The 17602-nt window shown below is 39.8% G+C and overlaps 1 protein-coding gene across 1 annotated transcript in view; it reads right to left on the bottom strand.

Annotated features, from left to right (window-relative positions):
* Positions 1-17602, bottom strand: part of ephb2a (eph receptor B2a) — a 54609-nt gene continuing 37007 nt past the window's right edge. The window contains exons 4-16 of the mRNA XM_067593589.1: positions 15540-15695; positions 13146-13481; positions 12932-13056; positions 12658-12820; positions 11671-11779; positions 9889-9956; positions 9611-9733; positions 8510-8757; positions 6867-7082; positions 5912-6061; positions 4604-4797; positions 4337-4492; positions 1-3694 (exon numbers count right to left, since the gene is read on the bottom strand). Coding sequence (XP_067449690.1) covers positions 3586-3694; positions 4337-4492; positions 4604-4797; positions 5912-6061; positions 6867-7082; positions 8510-8757; positions 9611-9733; positions 9889-9956; positions 11671-11779; positions 12658-12820; positions 12932-13056; positions 13146-13481; positions 15540-15695 — 2153 coding nt within the window. The 3' untranslated portion in view covers positions 1-3585. The remainder of the gene's footprint in view (positions 3695-4336; positions 4493-4603; positions 4798-5911; positions 6062-6866; positions 7083-8509; positions 8758-9610; positions 9734-9888; positions 9957-11670; positions 11780-12657; positions 12821-12931; positions 13057-13145; positions 13482-15539; positions 15696-17602) is intronic.

Here is a 17602-nt window from a genome sequence, read left to right as displayed (position 1 = left end):
AAAAAAAAAAAAAAAATCCATATGTCTAATTATGAGCTACAAATCTCATAATTATGACATATGGATCAAGTAAATGATCTCATAATTTTGAGATTGCATTTTTTTTTACAAAAAGATATTGTTTCTTGTAATTAGGAGATACAGATCTCATATCTCATCAGTGTAGGCCTAGAAACAGATGTGCTGTAGGTTGGGCACACAGAGTTTTAGCTAAATGCTAAAGGCTATACTTTGTTGAGTGTATTAAATGTGCAGTGAGCAGTATCTGTCTTTGAGATTTTGTCCTAACTGAGTACGTTTACACGTAAGCTCACAACATCAGACACATCAGAACTATGTGAGATACAGTTGTTCCATTTATAATCTTTTTTTTCTTTGGTGAATGTAATGCTCTTCTGTACAACTGTACAATGTGCTAAACACATGCACAATTTTGCTGAGTGGAAACTTTGGAATTTGGGGGATGATTGTACATCTTCTTAAAATCAGGTAGTGTATGAGCTCATGAAGATACTGAATCACACAAAGATTGCACATTAGTGATGGAGTGGGGACTAGACCCTAATAAACACCATTCAGCTATTTGTTTGGGTATATGCCAAAATAAAGCAAAGTATATTGATATGTACAAGATGACGACTGTGTTTTCACTATGAGTAACACTGAAAATATCTCCACAACACATGTACTGGGACAGCTTGGATTGCAACGTATTGATTCTTGACCCAAACCTGACCGGGACTGTACAGTAACTCTACATGGCTTCACAGACAATGGGACAGTGAAATCACAGTGAATGACAGACGCTAGATGGTCCAATAAACATTTACATTTGGTCCATTTCAGGTGACTGAAGTGTATTTAAAGGTTAAAAATGTTACTGTCTTGGTAAGACAATGTGTAAAAAAAAAGAATATCAACCAATTATCAGTAGGCATGCCTGTGTGTGCATGCTCACACAGGAGTCATTATGGAGGCCATTTTTAAAGTCTGTGGGTTGACAGTAGATCTGTTGCCTTTCATTTATCTGTCTGTAATGTCTGTTCACCAGTGAAGACAACATCTGCAGCTTCTGACAGCACAGCTATTTAAATCTGTGATGACCTTTTAATGAGCCCTTTTAAAGGGCAATCCATTCACTTCATTCCACTCTGGGAGCCAATAAATACAATGAGTTAAACCCAGCACAACCACTGTGTGAGTAACAGTAATGTAATGTTAACAGCAGTCGGACTGAGTGAAGCTGGAGAACCACATAGAGACCAGGGACTATGCTGCGACTTGACCAGTGCACACAACAGCTGTAGCAACCACAAAGAGAGAGCACACTGCTGCCTCTGGGTGTGCCCATGGCTGTTTGCTGCTGCTGCTTCTCTGTGCCCTTTTGACATTATGTGCCTTTGTTACATTGGATATTGATGGCCAGTTATGGATTGGCCGACACCGTTAACCCAGCCATTGTGTAGTTTAAACCCAGTCTCACATCAAAGTGTGTAATAGCTGTGTTGGTGCACAGTGCAAAACATACTATTTTCACGATAACGGCTCTAAAATTGTGAATGCCTCCGCTGGGCCTAAATGTATTTTAAGATGTTTCCTAAACTAAAATGGGTTATACAAGTAGCATCGCTCCTTTTAAAGAATAGCTCATTGTGTAGTGAGTAAAAAGCACCAAGACCCCGGGAGACATGAGAGCAGCTGCTCGCTAACAGCTACGTGTGTTTACAGCAGAGAGCAGGAGGGAAGACAGACATCTCACTCTGTTACTCTGTGCAAATAGCAGAGGGACTCTGCACAACCCGGCACAACCAACTTTTCTGGTAGAAACCCTGATATACATTCACTGAATGAAGATTATGAAAATAAAATGCATATTTCTCACTAGAAATGTTATCAAAACACATTTTAATGCAGAAACCATCTTAAAATATTGCATTTTCCACTGAGAATGTGGAATGGCCGCAAATTTCTTTTTTGTTTTCACAGACAGAAACTTGACAGTCACGTGACGTGGACATAGGCCAATAGAAAAGAATAAACAAAAAAAATGTAGGCATCTCACAATTTTAGAGTTATTGTGAAACTAATATGTTTTGCGCTGTGGACCAACGTAGCTGTTACATACTTTGATGTGAGACTGGTATTTTAACTCTTATCTCACGTTATCATATTCAGTATTTTTAGATTAGATTGTTTTTATGCGCGTGAATGAATTGTTTGGGTGTAAAATATTTTGAATTGAAGCACATAGACCACACTAGAAGAAACAATGAATGTGTTAAAGGCCTGAGACTGCTTCAGACAAAGAGTGCCTGAAACTCCCTCTCTAGCAGCAGAATCATGTGGGAGCTGTGTCCAACAACTTTTGTAATGTTCCGAAATAGACAATCTGACAAACAGGCTCCCTTTATGCAGCAATTGGCCAGGAATTTGGAGATGTGAAGTAGGTTAATAAACTCTGAATATGTTGTTAGAAAATTTGTTTAGTTAAAGCTATCCTTCAGATTTCAGTCCTGGTTGATTTGTCGGCACCTGTGGGTACCATTGGTAACAGCAGGTGTGATTTATTAATACAGTTCTACAACAAATTGTATGTGTGTGGACCACTGGTAGGAGCAAACACACCTTAATCTGCTTCTCTGTGAGAAAGGCAACAGAAGAAGAGCGACTGGTGGGTCAGTTTACAGTGCAGCCAAACAAACTAGACTGCAGAGGTCAACTTTCACATCAGATGTATATTAATTAGTATGTGTGTGCATTGTTTTCTGCGAATCCCTTGTGCAGATGTACCCAGTTTGAATTCTGTGTGGATTCCACAACTAACAATGAAAACTGATATACTGAGAGCCAATTACAGAATGCAAATGCATTAAATGGCTATTGCTGTAAAACTACCTGCCATAAATAGTACCAAATATGGGGTCTGATATGATGAAAATCGTAAGGATTATAACTAAAGTGTTGTGCCCTGGTGCCTCCTTGTCAAAATCTAGAACACCAACATCACTGTGTGACAGAGCTAGCAGTAAGCACCTGTAAGTACCTAAATGTTCTCCACTGAAAGTAATACTCCATGCTTTTGAGCTAATAAGTTAGCTCGCATCTTGCAGTTACTATTTAGTTGAATTCTACTATTCTGTTTCTCATTTTCAACATTGAGTCTTGCACAAAAAGGTCAAAATGCAAGGCCAATTTTGTTAAAATCTTGGTGGCAGTGGAGCCATGTATGGGGAGTTATTATTTAATAAAGTAATCTTTAAAAAAAGTATGTCTTTAAATAGGCACGGACTGAGCACTTTGAACACTGGTCCAGGTGGCTGTGGTTATCGTCACCTACAACATAAAGCCCCCGAGCACAACTGTAACCTGAACATATAGCAGCTAACAGGAAAACTACCAAATGTCTGTGCTGTGCTGCAGACTGATGGAACCTTAAGGAGAGATTTTGGAGAAAGGGAGGGTGGAGCTGAGGTTGGATTCTGTGTATGTCGTCAGCCCTCCTCAGAGGTTCCAGGAGAATGCAGGGTTGGTTGGCTGCTGGCTTTCCTACAGTAAACAGAGCCTGTGTGCTCCTGGTCTGTGAGCTCACACCTCCACTGAAGTGATCTGGTTCATCTGGGCCCTCATGGACTGGATGCTGTTGAGGATCTTCTTCTGATGGCCGGCCAGTGTCACTTCAACTCTGAGGATGTCCCTGTGAAGGGAAACCATTTGTCAGTTCAACTCATCACACCACAAGACTGCATTAACACACTTAGTCTACTGCTAAGTTTAAATAACATTTTCTGTGTGTTTTATAATATGATGAACCACATTGAGTATATGTGGGCTTTATTGCCCTTGGTTTTGCCTCTCAGACTTCTTACCAACCCTAACCCTATGATTGGAGGTTGTTGGAGCTTGACAGACACTACCCAGGGCTGAAAACTGTCAAAACTCATCTGCTTGTTTTTAGGGAAAAAATAGTTGAATCTATGTTTTGACTTGCAGTTAATGTGCAATTATAATATTCTCTGAAAAAGAATACAGCATAAATTACTTTAATTGTGCTCCCCCACTTTTGAAATCAAATCTATACCCTGGATTATTCTGAAAAACTGTAATTTTTAATATGGGTTTTCCTAAATTTCTGCTGAAATGTCCTTTAATATTTGGAATTCCAAAGACACTCTATAATTTAAAGTCAGATAGAACTTAGATATTTGTTTTCTTTTAAAACTGGGATCCCTGTCATTTGTTTCAAAATCACAATTAATTAAGTATAATCATGATGATAAGTACCACTACCACATCCCTCTTTCTGTCATCTGTCTTAAACATAAAGTATCTAACATACTCCATGGTCATTTGAGACACCACATCAAAGCTGGTAAAGCCTTCGTTGGCAAAGTTCTCCTTGTACTGGCCCATCTTGATGGCGTCCAGCCACTCATCCACTGTGCTGAAAGACGAGAAGTCTGGTGTGCTGCGGTCCAGCAGAGGTAAGTGAACACTAGAGAACAAAGAGAAAACAAAAGAAGAGCATATAAACAGTGAGAAATTTGAGTTTTTAGGGCTATGGGTTATTCACAGTGTGAAGTGATGTAGGTCATTTCTGCTGTACCTTGATGACAGAGGTGTCATGGCCTTGAGGCTGTTGGGGTTGCGGATCATCTTGTCCAGGGTGCTGACAATCTGGCTGAATTTGGGCCGGTTGTTGCGGTCTTTCTGCCAGCAGTCCAGCATCAGCTGATGCAGTGCACTAGGGCAATCCATAGGGGGTGGCAATCTGTAGTCCTGCTCTATGGCATTGATTACCTACAATACAACACATTCAATCAAAATTAATAATAAGTAACAGAGAACGTGACCAGAAATGAAACTCAGTCAGTACAGAATTACACTCAATAGGTAAAACACACAATCAAAACCACCAACCAAATGTAAATGAAAGGAAACCAACATTTGATTGTTGGCATTTGAGATTACTTTCAAAATGAGACAAAACGGTCTGTTAAATGGGTTATTCACTGGCTTCCAGTTAAAAAAATAACTGGAAGCCAGTGCAGTGAGATTACAATAGGAGTAAAATGTGACCATCTGAACAAGTAGTAGTCAACCAAAAAACATACAGAAGGAGAATAAATGGGTTATACAAGTAGCATCGCTCCTTGTATTGCTGAAAATGCAGAAATCTGAAATGTAGTGCTTATTTTGAAATTCCAATCCTTGTGTGTGGCCCCTCAGTAAGCTCCTTTTACCATCTGGGGGCTTTTATTTTGAAAAACAAGTCTCATCCTGAGCTTTGTTAAGATACAGTCACTGTCTGAGGCTTTTATTTTGAAAAATCATCAAAAGTCATCCCTAATTTTTTCTGTTAACATACAGTGACTGTTTGGGGCTTTTATTTTGAGAGACTGTTTGGATAAGTAAGAGAGAGATAGTGTGTGTCAGTATGTGTCTGTAAAGTGTGTGAATTTTGTGAAGTGTGAAAAGTGTGTGAAATGTGTAAAGTGTGAGAAGTGTGTGGAGTGTGTAAAGTGTGTGAAAACCATTAAAGAAACAGGCAGGTATAGTTCTAGTTCAGTGGCACATACTACAGAATAAATATAGCTACACAAACAGTGGTTCCCAACCTAAAAAAAATATGAAAATTGAAACAGGAAGTTGAACGCAAGAACCAGAGACAGCTTATCTTCTAAGTAAAAGTTGTGTGTTTTGAAGCGTGTTGGCTGCAGCTTTATTTAAGGAAAGCTTAACTAACTAGCTAAATAGCGTAAATAATGAACATAATTCATAATTTCTTTTACACACTTTGGAGATGAAACTATGTAAAAGGAAGCAGAGGCGGACAAATCAGCCCAGTGATTTTCAAAGTAAATTCATCGTGTGAATCACTGCACTAAAATACAAATGCTGGTTGTTTACTCACATCTTGATTACTCATGTCCCAGTAGGGCCTCTCTCCATATGACATCACCTCCCACATGACTATGCCATAGCTCCAGCAGTCACTGGAGGAGGTGAACTTCCTGTACTGAATGGCCTCTGGAGCCGTCCACCGGATGGGAATCTTCCCTCCCTGGAAACACAAGTGTGGACAGAAAGACAAGGACAAATATCGTTCAGTCACTGAAGCTTTCTTTTTTGGTTTGCTTTTTTTAGAAAGGTTGTGTTCCTGGAATCTTTTATGTAAAGCTTATTGCCCTTTAAAACTGAGAAATGTTGTATGCAACTTGGACCTCATTGTTTGGAAGAGACGTATCATAAGAAAGAAAAGATGAGGATATACAATACGCAGCTGAAATACCCACAACCAGGCTGTGAAACATCTATGACAGTAGAACAGAAATCTTAACTCGTATGTTTAAACATTAAATATTCACATGTGAGCTGTATTTGAAGTCGCAGAGGAAAACAAAACACAAGATTTTGTACAAAAAATGTGAACTTGTATGTTGAAATTTTCACTCAGAAAATATTGACAACCTTGTTCTGACTGTGAATTCACAGAAAAAATATTCACAAATGTGCAGATCGATATTTACACAACGCCAGCTGCTAACTTGTAATTCAACATTTCTTCTTTTTTTTTTTTAGTCCATTTTCCAGTACAAGCACAACTCTTTGATTACAACCTCTGGACAGCTTCACAAATGTGTCCTCTCGTGTCACAAAGTGACGAATCTGCGTCTCGACTTTTTTTTTTCTGCGACATCAAGTTCAGATCACATGTCTGAATATTTTATACAAGTTCAGATTTTTGTCCTACAGGTTCTCACATCAAGTCTACAAACTCTCACATTTTGCAACATGTTTATCTTCATAAACATCCCCATAGAAACCTTTCGATGACATCACAGACATAGTCTATGATGAAGACTCACCAAAGCGCTGGTGTAGGTGGGGTCTGAAGTATCATCCTCTAGAAAGCGTGATAGGCCGAAGTCAGACACTTTGCACACCAGATTGCTGTTGACCAGGATGTTCCTGGCTGCCAGGTCTCGATGGACGTAGTTCATGTCACACAGGTACTTCATGCCAGCTGCGATGCCGCGCATCATTCCCACCAGCTGGATCACAGTGAACTGCCCATCATTTTGCTTTAAGGAAAAAACAGAAGATTGATGTTTTGACTTGGTGAGAACATTCATGCTGCCATTTCCAATCTGGGCACTCATGATGTACTTTATGAGAACCTAATGGCCAGATTTGCATTCATTTTGTTGATGTTAGTGTTATTTTTGGCACCTGTTGGATTTTGATGTAGATAGTCCTTTGATAAAACAAAACAATACAAAAAACATACAGTATATTAGTTTCAGTCACATTTGACATATTTGATGACTCATACTCAGTGGTAGAAGAAGTATTGAGATCTTTTACTTGAGTAAAAGTAGCAATACACACAACATAGAAATACTCCATTACAAGTAAAGGCCCTGCATTAATATATTATTATTATTATTATTAGTAAACATATAAAAGTATTAGTTGCAAAATGTGCTTAAAGTATTGAAAGCAGAAATATTCCCCACTTTTGGTGTCTTAAAACATTTATTCAAAGACAATTTAATGTGGATGTTTTGACACTGATCAATAGAAAACAGATCTCTACAAAGTGATCTAAAAATACCACAAATATAAAAAATATAGAATAAATCATCTGTTTTACATGGAAAATATTGATCTGAAAACTAGTAACTAGTAACTAAAGCTTGAAACAAATGTGGTGGAGTAGAAAGTACAATATTTTGATTTTGAAATGTAGTGGAAATGGAGTTTTTATATTGTAGAATGAACTTCCATGCTCAAATGATGTAATAGGTATCATATAAATAAATAAAACACAACTTTTATCAGTATGCATTTACATCTTGGGTGAAGAGGTCAAAGGAATGACTCTGACGAAGGCCACAAGCCAAAACAATTTGGTCTCATAATAAAGTTGGAGTTTTGACCTCTTCAGAGTATTTCCCTTCTCCATGCACCTTGGGAGTTGTGCCAGAAATTCCTTCTTATCTTGAGTTGTTTAAAATAGCACTAACAGACTTGTAGGACTGCAGTCACCATCTACTCTCAGTTTGGACAGATACATTATTCTGGGCTATCATGAGATGAACTTGTGGAACTGGCTCTTTAACTGTCATTAGTCCAAATCCCCCTAGTGCAACACCAATACTTGAGAAATGTTTGACTAGCCACCAAATATTTATGCATGAATTCATTTAACTGTTCAGATTTAGATTTCAGAAAAAGGCTCATTTTCATCTAGTTATCAGTTTGTTTTTGTTCTGGAGATGTCAGTGAGTAGTTCATGAAACTATCAGAGATTCATGGCCAAAAGGATGATGCTTAATATTTATGGTGACCTGAGGTGCCACTATCAACATCTGAAAATTTACACATGAAATACCTAAATCTAACCCAGGAAGAACAAAATCCATAACGTGTTGTGTATGGAGCGCTGTACTGGCAGTCAGGGCAAGTGCAATGGAGGCAACTTCGTCATCAATCAGTGTTTCTTTACCCTGAGGAAGGAGTCGAGGGATCCATTCTCCATGAACTCGGTGATGATCATCACGGGGCTGCTCTTGGTCACCACTCCTTCCAGATGGATGATGTTGGGGTGGTCAAACTGGCCCATGATGGATGCCTCGCTCAAGAAGTCCCTCCTCTGGCGTTCAGTGTAGCCCGTCTTCAGTGTCTTAATAGCCACCAGGATCTCTCTCTTCCCAGGCTGCCGGAGGTTTCCACTGCACACCTCCCCAAACTCACCTGACAGGAAGATGGAAGCAGACGATGGAGGGTGAATGACATTAAAGTAAGAACGCTCCAGCTTTTAGCCGAAAACATTTATTATATTTCACCCCCAGCTACTGTATTAGTAGCACATTGTGTTGTATCTTTTTGTACAAAATGCTATGCAAACATTAAGTTATTACTCATTTATGGGGGTTCTGGGCATTACTAATATCTCTATGTGTGCATGAGTGCAAAATGGTGTTAGTAGATATTTTCTGGGTGTGCGCCATAGTTTGCTATAAATGGGGACATGAGATGTTATAGAATCGGTTACTTGATATGTGCACATTGTTCTACAACTCTGGGTCTGGTGAGACTTTTTTTAAATGAAAAACTCAACATTTGTTTGTTTACAGGGAAGTGGGCTGATGAGATATGGCCTAAACTACAACTGTGTATGTTTGGGATGATGAAAATGAATGAATATGGTGCTGAATTATGTTGTATGTAATTTGTCTAAAATGTGCCCAGCTGAGATCTGGTATTTTACTACTTACTGTTGAAACTGGACAGTATGTTTGGGGGCCAGATGTTTGTCATTACACAGAAATAAAAATAGAAACCAAAAAACTAAACTAAAACTTAATCTAAAGATTGTAGTTGTAAAAAGTAACTAAACTAGTCTCACTATCAGAGTTTTCTATGACATAATCTTGACAGGAATGATACATAAACTGTGTTCTTATCTTGCTAGACAGTGATATGACATGTGGTATGGATATGACCTGATGTACTAAGACTTCCAGTAAGTCACCTTGTGAAAACCTCCCCCACATGTCTCTGACACCTGCCATCATTATCATTTTCATACACTGCCGTACTTCACCTGCACCGATCACTTGTTCAATCTTGACACAGGAAATGTCGATCTCCTTGGCAAACTCTCTCACTGCCTCATTAGGGTCTTCATATGTGAAGGGGTCGATGTAGATCTTCATTCCTGGTGACACTTCAACAGAGAGATTAAAAGGACAGCAACATTCACACACAAAGCAGAAAAATAAAAACAGAGCTAAAAGATCCTGCAATGTTCATGTACTCTCCCCAGCTGTCAGTCTGATCACTGATAACAACATACTGTGTACTGTAAAAAGTGTTACTTACTGTGACCACTGGTGTAATGTTGGAGTTTGTCTGTGTAGTCGGACTCTGGTCTGTCTCCTGAATTCCTCCTGCTGGGCACAAACACACAGAGAACCTTGCATGACAGCAGATCTCCCTGAAGTGTCTCCTCTTAGTTGGTTTTGTTTTGTCAAAACACAGAGCTTTATTTTGAAGTGTACCGTGAGGTTGGATATCAGTGAAGAAGTTTTCTTTCTTGTCTTGCTTGGTAACTTGGTTGTGCAGTGTTGAGAACACACACCTACTGCACCTCACAACACTGTCACTGTACTCCGTTGATTTAGAGTCTGATTCACAATGGACAGTTTAAAAAAAGGATCAAAATTGATGCAACCAAACCACTCCATCCGATGTGTGTGAGGTGCGAGGGCTTGTTAATTATTATTATTCTAGTATGCCATTCATTTTTGAGGGGCTTGAGATGCTCGAAAACTCATGAAAATTAGTGCACACATCAGGTGAAAATTGCAAAGTTCTGTAGTGATTGGGCTGGGGCGTGGCCAGTGGGCTCCACAGCGCCCCTAAAAACAAATTCATGTTGGGATAAAGTTGCTTTGATGTGAACCAAAATATCTTCGCAAAGGGTGGGGCTTAAAGAATATTGGTCATTAATCATCTGTCCAATCATCATAAATCTTGGTACATTACTTCAATTTGTGTTTTGAGCCTGACCCATAGCGGGCACCACATGTTTATCGAAAACGTGGTGGACAGAATTTCACCAAAATTGATTTGGGGTTGTGTGTGGCTGTGATTGTCTGGTTTGGGTTTGATGGGTTCTGGACAAGCTCTTTCGCAGGACTTTTTGTTGTTGAAGGAGGATTAATTGAAGAGTGTTTTTGTCAAACTGCTTAGAATAGCCATGGTGTGGTTGTAGAGTTGTGGTACAGCTGTCCATCTGCGAGAGAATATGATGTTGTCATGCATACTCCTGTACGAGTCTGAATGTCCAGCATGTTTTCTTTAATGTGCTTATTTTCATTTGGCAGAATGTCCATTTGTTTAGTGAGGTTTTCTACGTTGGTTTGGAGGGAGCTGTTTTCTCTTTTGATGTGCTCGAGCTGGTTGTGGGCAAACTCTACGGTAGATTGCATGTTTTTTATTTCAGAGTGACGTGTAACGAGCAGGTCAAGTTTTCGGTTGATAGATTGTAAAACACTGATCTCAAATTCAGTTGTGAGCAGATTGTCTGTGTCTGCAGCAGAGTTGGGTTTGTTTTGTTGTTTAAAGGGTTTGCTGGAGTGGCTGTGGAGGTATCTGGCATGTTGCACTGTAGGTGGTGATTGATAAAGTTTTCCAGGTCCGTTATGTGATCCACATTCTCAATGAACAGGTCCAGGTGTGTGACAAAAACAGTTTGTGTGATTTTGGTTAATGTACGTCTGTGATTTTGGTCTTTGAAATGCTGTCTGTTGTGTTGATGCAGCAGGTAGTAGTAGGTCACCATGATGAATCTCACTAGTGTAGTCATTGAGTCAGTGATCAATGACTACATATAATGTGACAGAGGTCGCTTGCAGTGTTGAACCAACAGAGTATTGTCAGCAAATCTCTATAGAGCTTGTTAAGACTCTTTTAGCTCATTCAGTTTTATGGCAGTTATTGTATGTAACTCTGATTCAACACTTAGCAATTAAAATATATAATAAATTATCAACAAATAATCATTAAATGACTTTCTTTTAACAGTACTTGGTGTTTGGTACATTCAAGAAAGCTTATGCTATTATTGTCATGTCATGGCCTGTAACATAACCAACTGACCTGCAGCAGACAATGATGAAGACAGTGATGGCGATGATGAAGACAACCCCTGCAGCAGCTGAACCAATGATGAGGGGGAGCTTCTCCTGGATACTGGAGTTATATTCCTCTGCAAGGCAAAAGACAGACAAAGAAGATGAAGATGAAGACTGAACACTATTCTCACACAAGCCTCTGTTTTACACAGGTGTCAAGAGGAAGCATATCTAGTGAAAAAGGACCTAAGACAGAGATAAACCAAGACAAGATAGTCACTGTTCTGTATTTTGAATCAGCGGCAGATGGCTATACATCACAGGCTGCAGCTTTCTACAATCTCATTATGCAGCTAAATAGAGCAGGTTGTTGCTTAAAATAGAGTAAAGGGTTAAAAAACTGATGTAGTTATTTAGTTCATATGTTTGCTAACTAATAATAATCAGAGTGTGCTTATGTTGCTCCAAGTCAGTTTTTCTGTCTGTGAAATGCACAGATGCTGATATAGTTTTTAAGGTAATTCAATACTATGTCATTGTCAGTAGTGTCAAAGTCTGATGAACTAGAATATGGATTGATGGTGAACGACAATCAGCAGCTATCAGCAGATTACCTGCTTCCTTTAAGTGTCTTTGTTCTAAGTGTTTTGTGCTTATGATACTTTATATTTTGTGCTGTGTTATATTTGATGCATGTATGTACTTTACACAATGTACACTCACCGGTCACTTTATTAGGAACATCTATACAATCTAATGCAATCCAATACAACAACTACTTTTATGGACAAAATATTAGGAACACTTATCAATATAATGCACTCCAGTTCACCACCCACTACAACCTCAATAATAAACATAAAGTAGAATTATCACCTTTCTGACAATGTCAACAAAAACTGAAAATGTATAAGCTTTGTAAATGTAGAATTTATGGCAGAGCTGTTGTATTGGATTCCTAATAAAATAGTCGGTGAGTGTTTGGGCCAGTAAAACTGGTTGGCACTCCTACCTTCAGTCATGGTTTGGAAGTACATTTTGCCACTGAAGCGGCCAAATCCAGCGACAGTCCGAGCCCGAACCTGGAAGACGTAGATAGTTCCAGGCTTCAGGCCTCGTATGACTGCAGTGTTGGTCTGACTCCTTGTTAGAGATGAGTTCCACTCTGCCTGGTTCTAAAAAATACACATCACAAAATGATACATTAGAAAATGATGATAACTGAGAGACTGTTAATGAGTCACTACAGCAGTAAGAGTCTCAGGAGGTTTGTGACACTGCTGTACCTTCTCATAGTACTGCAGTTCATAGTCCAGGATAACTCCATTGGGCTGATCGGGCTGGGACCAGGACAGAGTGATGCTGCTGGGGGTTCTGCTGACCTGATGGATGATGGACACTGCTGACGGAGCTGTAAACCACACAAGGGGAAGCAAAGTTAAAAGCTGTTGAGAAAAAGGCAAAATGTATCTGCCAGGTGAATTGTTGTGATGGACTCACCAGCCTGGTTGGTGGTGATGTTAACGGATGTGTAATGTGGTGAATGAGGACTCTGCTCAGACACTCCGTTGACAGCTTGTATTTCAAAGGTGTACTGGGTGTGAGCCAGGAGGTCACTGATGTGGACGCGGGTGTCGGTCAATCCCAGCTGACGAGGCACAAACTGCACATTGTCTCCACAGCGAGTGCAGCCACCACGCCCGCTGCCACAGCTCTTACAAATGATGTTGTAGACAACATCTTCCCGGCCGCCGCCCTCCTGCGGGGGGCTCCACTCCAGCCTCAGAGAAGTCTCATTCACTATGGAGATGACGTTTTGTGGAGCTGATGGAACAGCTGGAAGAGAGAGAGAGAGAGAGAATACTGGTACTGTACTTAAGAAAGCATATGTGTAATAGTAATGAAGGTTTGCAAAATGTATTCTTCATTATTCTCTACTTTCCCCCTCTAGAGCTGCCTGTCTTGTCTGGGTTTGTAACGTGATACATAGATGACCAATATAAGGTAACGTTATTCTACACCTTGTTGCTGTGGTGTTCTGAAACTAAAGTATTTTTCCCTTCCAATTTTCTTTTGATGTTGAAGTTTAAAGATCCCCTCCAGACATGTTTTAAGATGTATATAAAATAATAATACTAATAATTTATCTTGTTAAAATCCTTAGAATGACATCTACTTCTTCTCCCTGATAAAAAAAACCCAGAAGCAATGAATGAATGTAGGGGGACTTAATGATTTTGCAGGTGATGGTCTAACAGTGTTTGTCTGTTCAGTACAGAAGGCCAGAGAGGTCCAGATCCATGTTAACATTTCTCATATTTTGTATTCTTGTTAAATCCAGATAAGGGAATAATAATTTCTTATTGTGAGACCAGAGAAACAAATGTTTTCTGTTTAGATGACCACAAATTTTGTCAAGATTGTCTTTTTCATATTCTATATTTTCTTTGTATTTTTCTAGATCATGTTCTATTTTTTCTTAAGTTGACCGGAGGTCTATTGTATCAGCCTGTGGTTTCTTGACCTCTCCTGTCCGTGTTTTATTTCTGTCTTCACTTTTGAACTTTACCATTACAAGGGTACTGCAGATGTCATGGAGTTGACCATCCAGTCTACAAGTGCTTTGTAGATTTGGGGGCATATGACCGTGTCCCTCAGGGTGACTAGTGGGTTGGTGCTTTGGGAGTATATTACTAGAGTTGCTACCATGAGCTGCGTGCACATTCTCAAGCATGTTCTCAGTTTGTGTCGGGCTCCGTCTGGCTTGTGCTTGGTCACATATTCTATTTGTGATTTTCATGGTGTGACGAGAGGCTGTGTGGAATATCAAAGACATTCCTGCACAGACCATCAGTATCCTGATAATGTTAGAATCATACAGGGATATGAATAAAAAGGGTGATGTTTTATATCTACCCTGAACATGATTAAAACCAGAATAAGACATAACAGGGACTAGTGTGCATGAAAAGGTACTATTTGACAGATTATGTTGATGATATGACACAGAACTGATTTTGAGTGACGTTGAATAAAGTTACATTTAAAATAATAAAAGCATTACAAAATTATTAAGATTGTCATAAAATATTCTAATGAAAAGATCAGTCCACTCAGGGGAGCCAGTGGACGTCTGGTGATGACACCAAAGTGACCAGAAACGGCCCTGTACCAGCTTGCTGAGGTGAAGAAGGAGCTGAGTCTGGAGGTGAAGTTCTCCATTTGCCAGTCAATCTACATTCCAACCCTCAACTATGGTCATGAGCTTTGGGTAATGACCAAAAGACTCCTGGTCCAAACTGGACTCCTCACCCTGTCTCTAAGGGTGATCCCATCTAGAATGAGCTCAGCACAGAACCGCTGCTCCTTGAAAGTAGTCACTTATGGTGGTTTGGGTATTTGATTAGCATGCCTCTCTCTGGAAGATTTCTGGGCAGTTCAACTAGGTGGAGACCATAGGGCAGACCCAGAACACAGACTGAGAGACTGGGTTGGGAACACCTCAAGATTAACCAGGAAGAGCAGGAGGATATTGCTAGTGAGAAATACGTGTGGGACACCTCGCTATACCTGCTGTCACAGTGCAACTTAAAGACAGATTTTTACTTAAGGCCTGTTTGGCCTTCCTAGTTCAGTCTCAGTCACAACAAAAACATAAATTACCTCAATATTCATGAGTTACAAAGGATTTATCATGGAAATTATCTGCATGACATCATGCTTAGAGCAACAACATAAAACTCTGCTGCTTGCTGTAAGAGTAAGCTAGCTACGTTGACATAAATTCAAACAGCCTGATGCTTTGTAATGTTTGTGCAGAGATGGATAAGTGTTTTTATCTTATGATTTGCAGTACAATGCCATCCATGACAGCGACAGCTGGTGTATACATACTAGTACAGGGCATCTGTGGAGGGTCGGAGTCAGAGCGGTAGTAGCTGTTGCGGCAAACACAGTTAGTAGCTCCCTCACTGGTAGTTCTGCTGTTGATGGGGCACTGCAGACATCTGTGGTCTCCCTGTGCAGCCTTGAAGAAGCCTGATACACAAGCTGGACAGACAGCAGAGGAGAAGATACAAGGTGCACAGAGAAGAAGAAGAGAAGAAGGAGGACAGACAGACAAAAGAAAGAAGATATGAGAACAATAAGCTTAGCGAGGAAATGCATGATATACAGAAAAAAGAAACAAAGGGTCTGATGAAATCAATCAGTAGTGTCAACTTGATATCATATTGGCTGCTGGCAGATTCAGCATCAGAAACATCAGTATTGGTCAGATTCTAAAATACTGTGTCTGAGCTCTACTAGTACATCTCTACATTTCCCCCCACAGAGCATATGTTTAGTCATAATAGCACTGACATGTGCATCTCATAAAGGTCAGCTGATTGAAGTGACATGTACTGGGCCTCCTTCAGATGCTGTCAGTTCTGCTGTCCACAGGGACAAAAAACATGTTATGCATGTGGAGCAGAGGAGACTCTCTGTACTCTTTACATAAGATGAGAAGGAAAGAAATCTGTACTATCAATGTTTTGTTTTCCATCATTTTTTGTTCCTTTGTAAATGTATAATGGCAGATGCCACTACGGTGACTTTATATACAATATACATATACAGACATGGCTGAAATTATGTATACCCCTGCATTTTATTAAAATAATGCACCATTTGCCCTGAACAGTGTTGAAATGAGAAGATATTTTATTATTAATGCATGTCTATGTTTGGTTACAAAAAAGTTGTGAAAATAACTGAATTCATGCTTAATTCTGACAAATCTGAGCTTCTCATTTTTGGCCCTTTAAATACTGCTAAAGGCATCATTCAGCATATTGGCCCACTTGCCCCCTATGTTAAAACTAACGCCAGGAATCTTGGCGTTATATTTGACCCTAAATTGAAATTTCACACCATGTCAATAATTTGTTCAATCCTGCTTTTTTCAACTTAGGAACATTGCAAAAATCAGACCATTATTGTCGGCCTTTGACTTAGAACATATAATTCATACCTACATTTTTTCCCGCCTCGATTACTGCAATTCCCTTTTCACTTGCCTTAGCCAAGCTGCCCTGTCATGTCTTCAGCTCATACAAAATGCAGCAGCTAGACTATTAACTAGGACGGGCCGTAGATCTCACATCACTCTTGTTTTAGCCTCACTGCATTCGCTGCCAGTGAAGCTCAGGATTGACTTGAGATTCTTTTAATCACTTATTAGGCCCTACACGGTTTAGCTCCTGCCTACATTTCCGAGCTACTAAGCCTTTACACTACCGAGCAGTCATTTAGGTCTTCCAACCAAAACCTGTTGGCCATACCACGTGCCAAACTAAAAACCAAAGGCAACTATGCTTTTGCTGGCACCCAGACTTTGGAGCAATCTCCCCACTTCCATCAGATCAGCTGAGTAATAGCCAAGCATGGTCAACGTAAAGGTTACAAGACCATCTCCAAAGAGCTTGATGTTCCTGTGACCACTGTTGCCAATATTATTAAGAGGTTTGAGGCCCATGGAGCTGTAGACAACATCTCTGGACGTGGTTGCAAGAGGAAAATTGGCCCAAGATTGAACACAAGGATTGCTCAAATGGTCGAGAAAGAACCAAAGAAAACTTCAAACGGATCCAAGCCGATCTTCAAGTTCAAGGTACAATAGTTTCAAGTCGCAACATCCGTCGCTGTCTGAATGAAAATGGGCTCCATGGTAGAAGACCCAAGAAGACCCCGCTTCTAAGAGGGAGACACAAAAAAGCCAGACTGGACTTTGCCAACATGCATGTTGGCAAGCCACAGTCCCTCTGGGAGAATGTGCTTTGGACAGATGAAACAAAATTATAGCTTTTTGGTAAATCACACCAACCCTATGTTTACAGAAGAAAAAATGAAGCCTTCAAAGAAAAGAACACCATGCCTACCATGAAATATGGAGGAGGCTCAGTGATGTTTTGGGG

This window comes from Thunnus thynnus, chromosome 6, assembly GCF_963924715.1.
Source record: "Thunnus thynnus chromosome 6, fThuThy2.1, whole genome shotgun sequence".
NCBI classification, from domain to species: Eukaryota; Metazoa; Chordata; class Actinopteri; order Scombriformes; family Scombridae; genus Thunnus; species Thunnus thynnus.
This window is presented reverse-complemented; position numbering and strand designations above follow the sequence as displayed.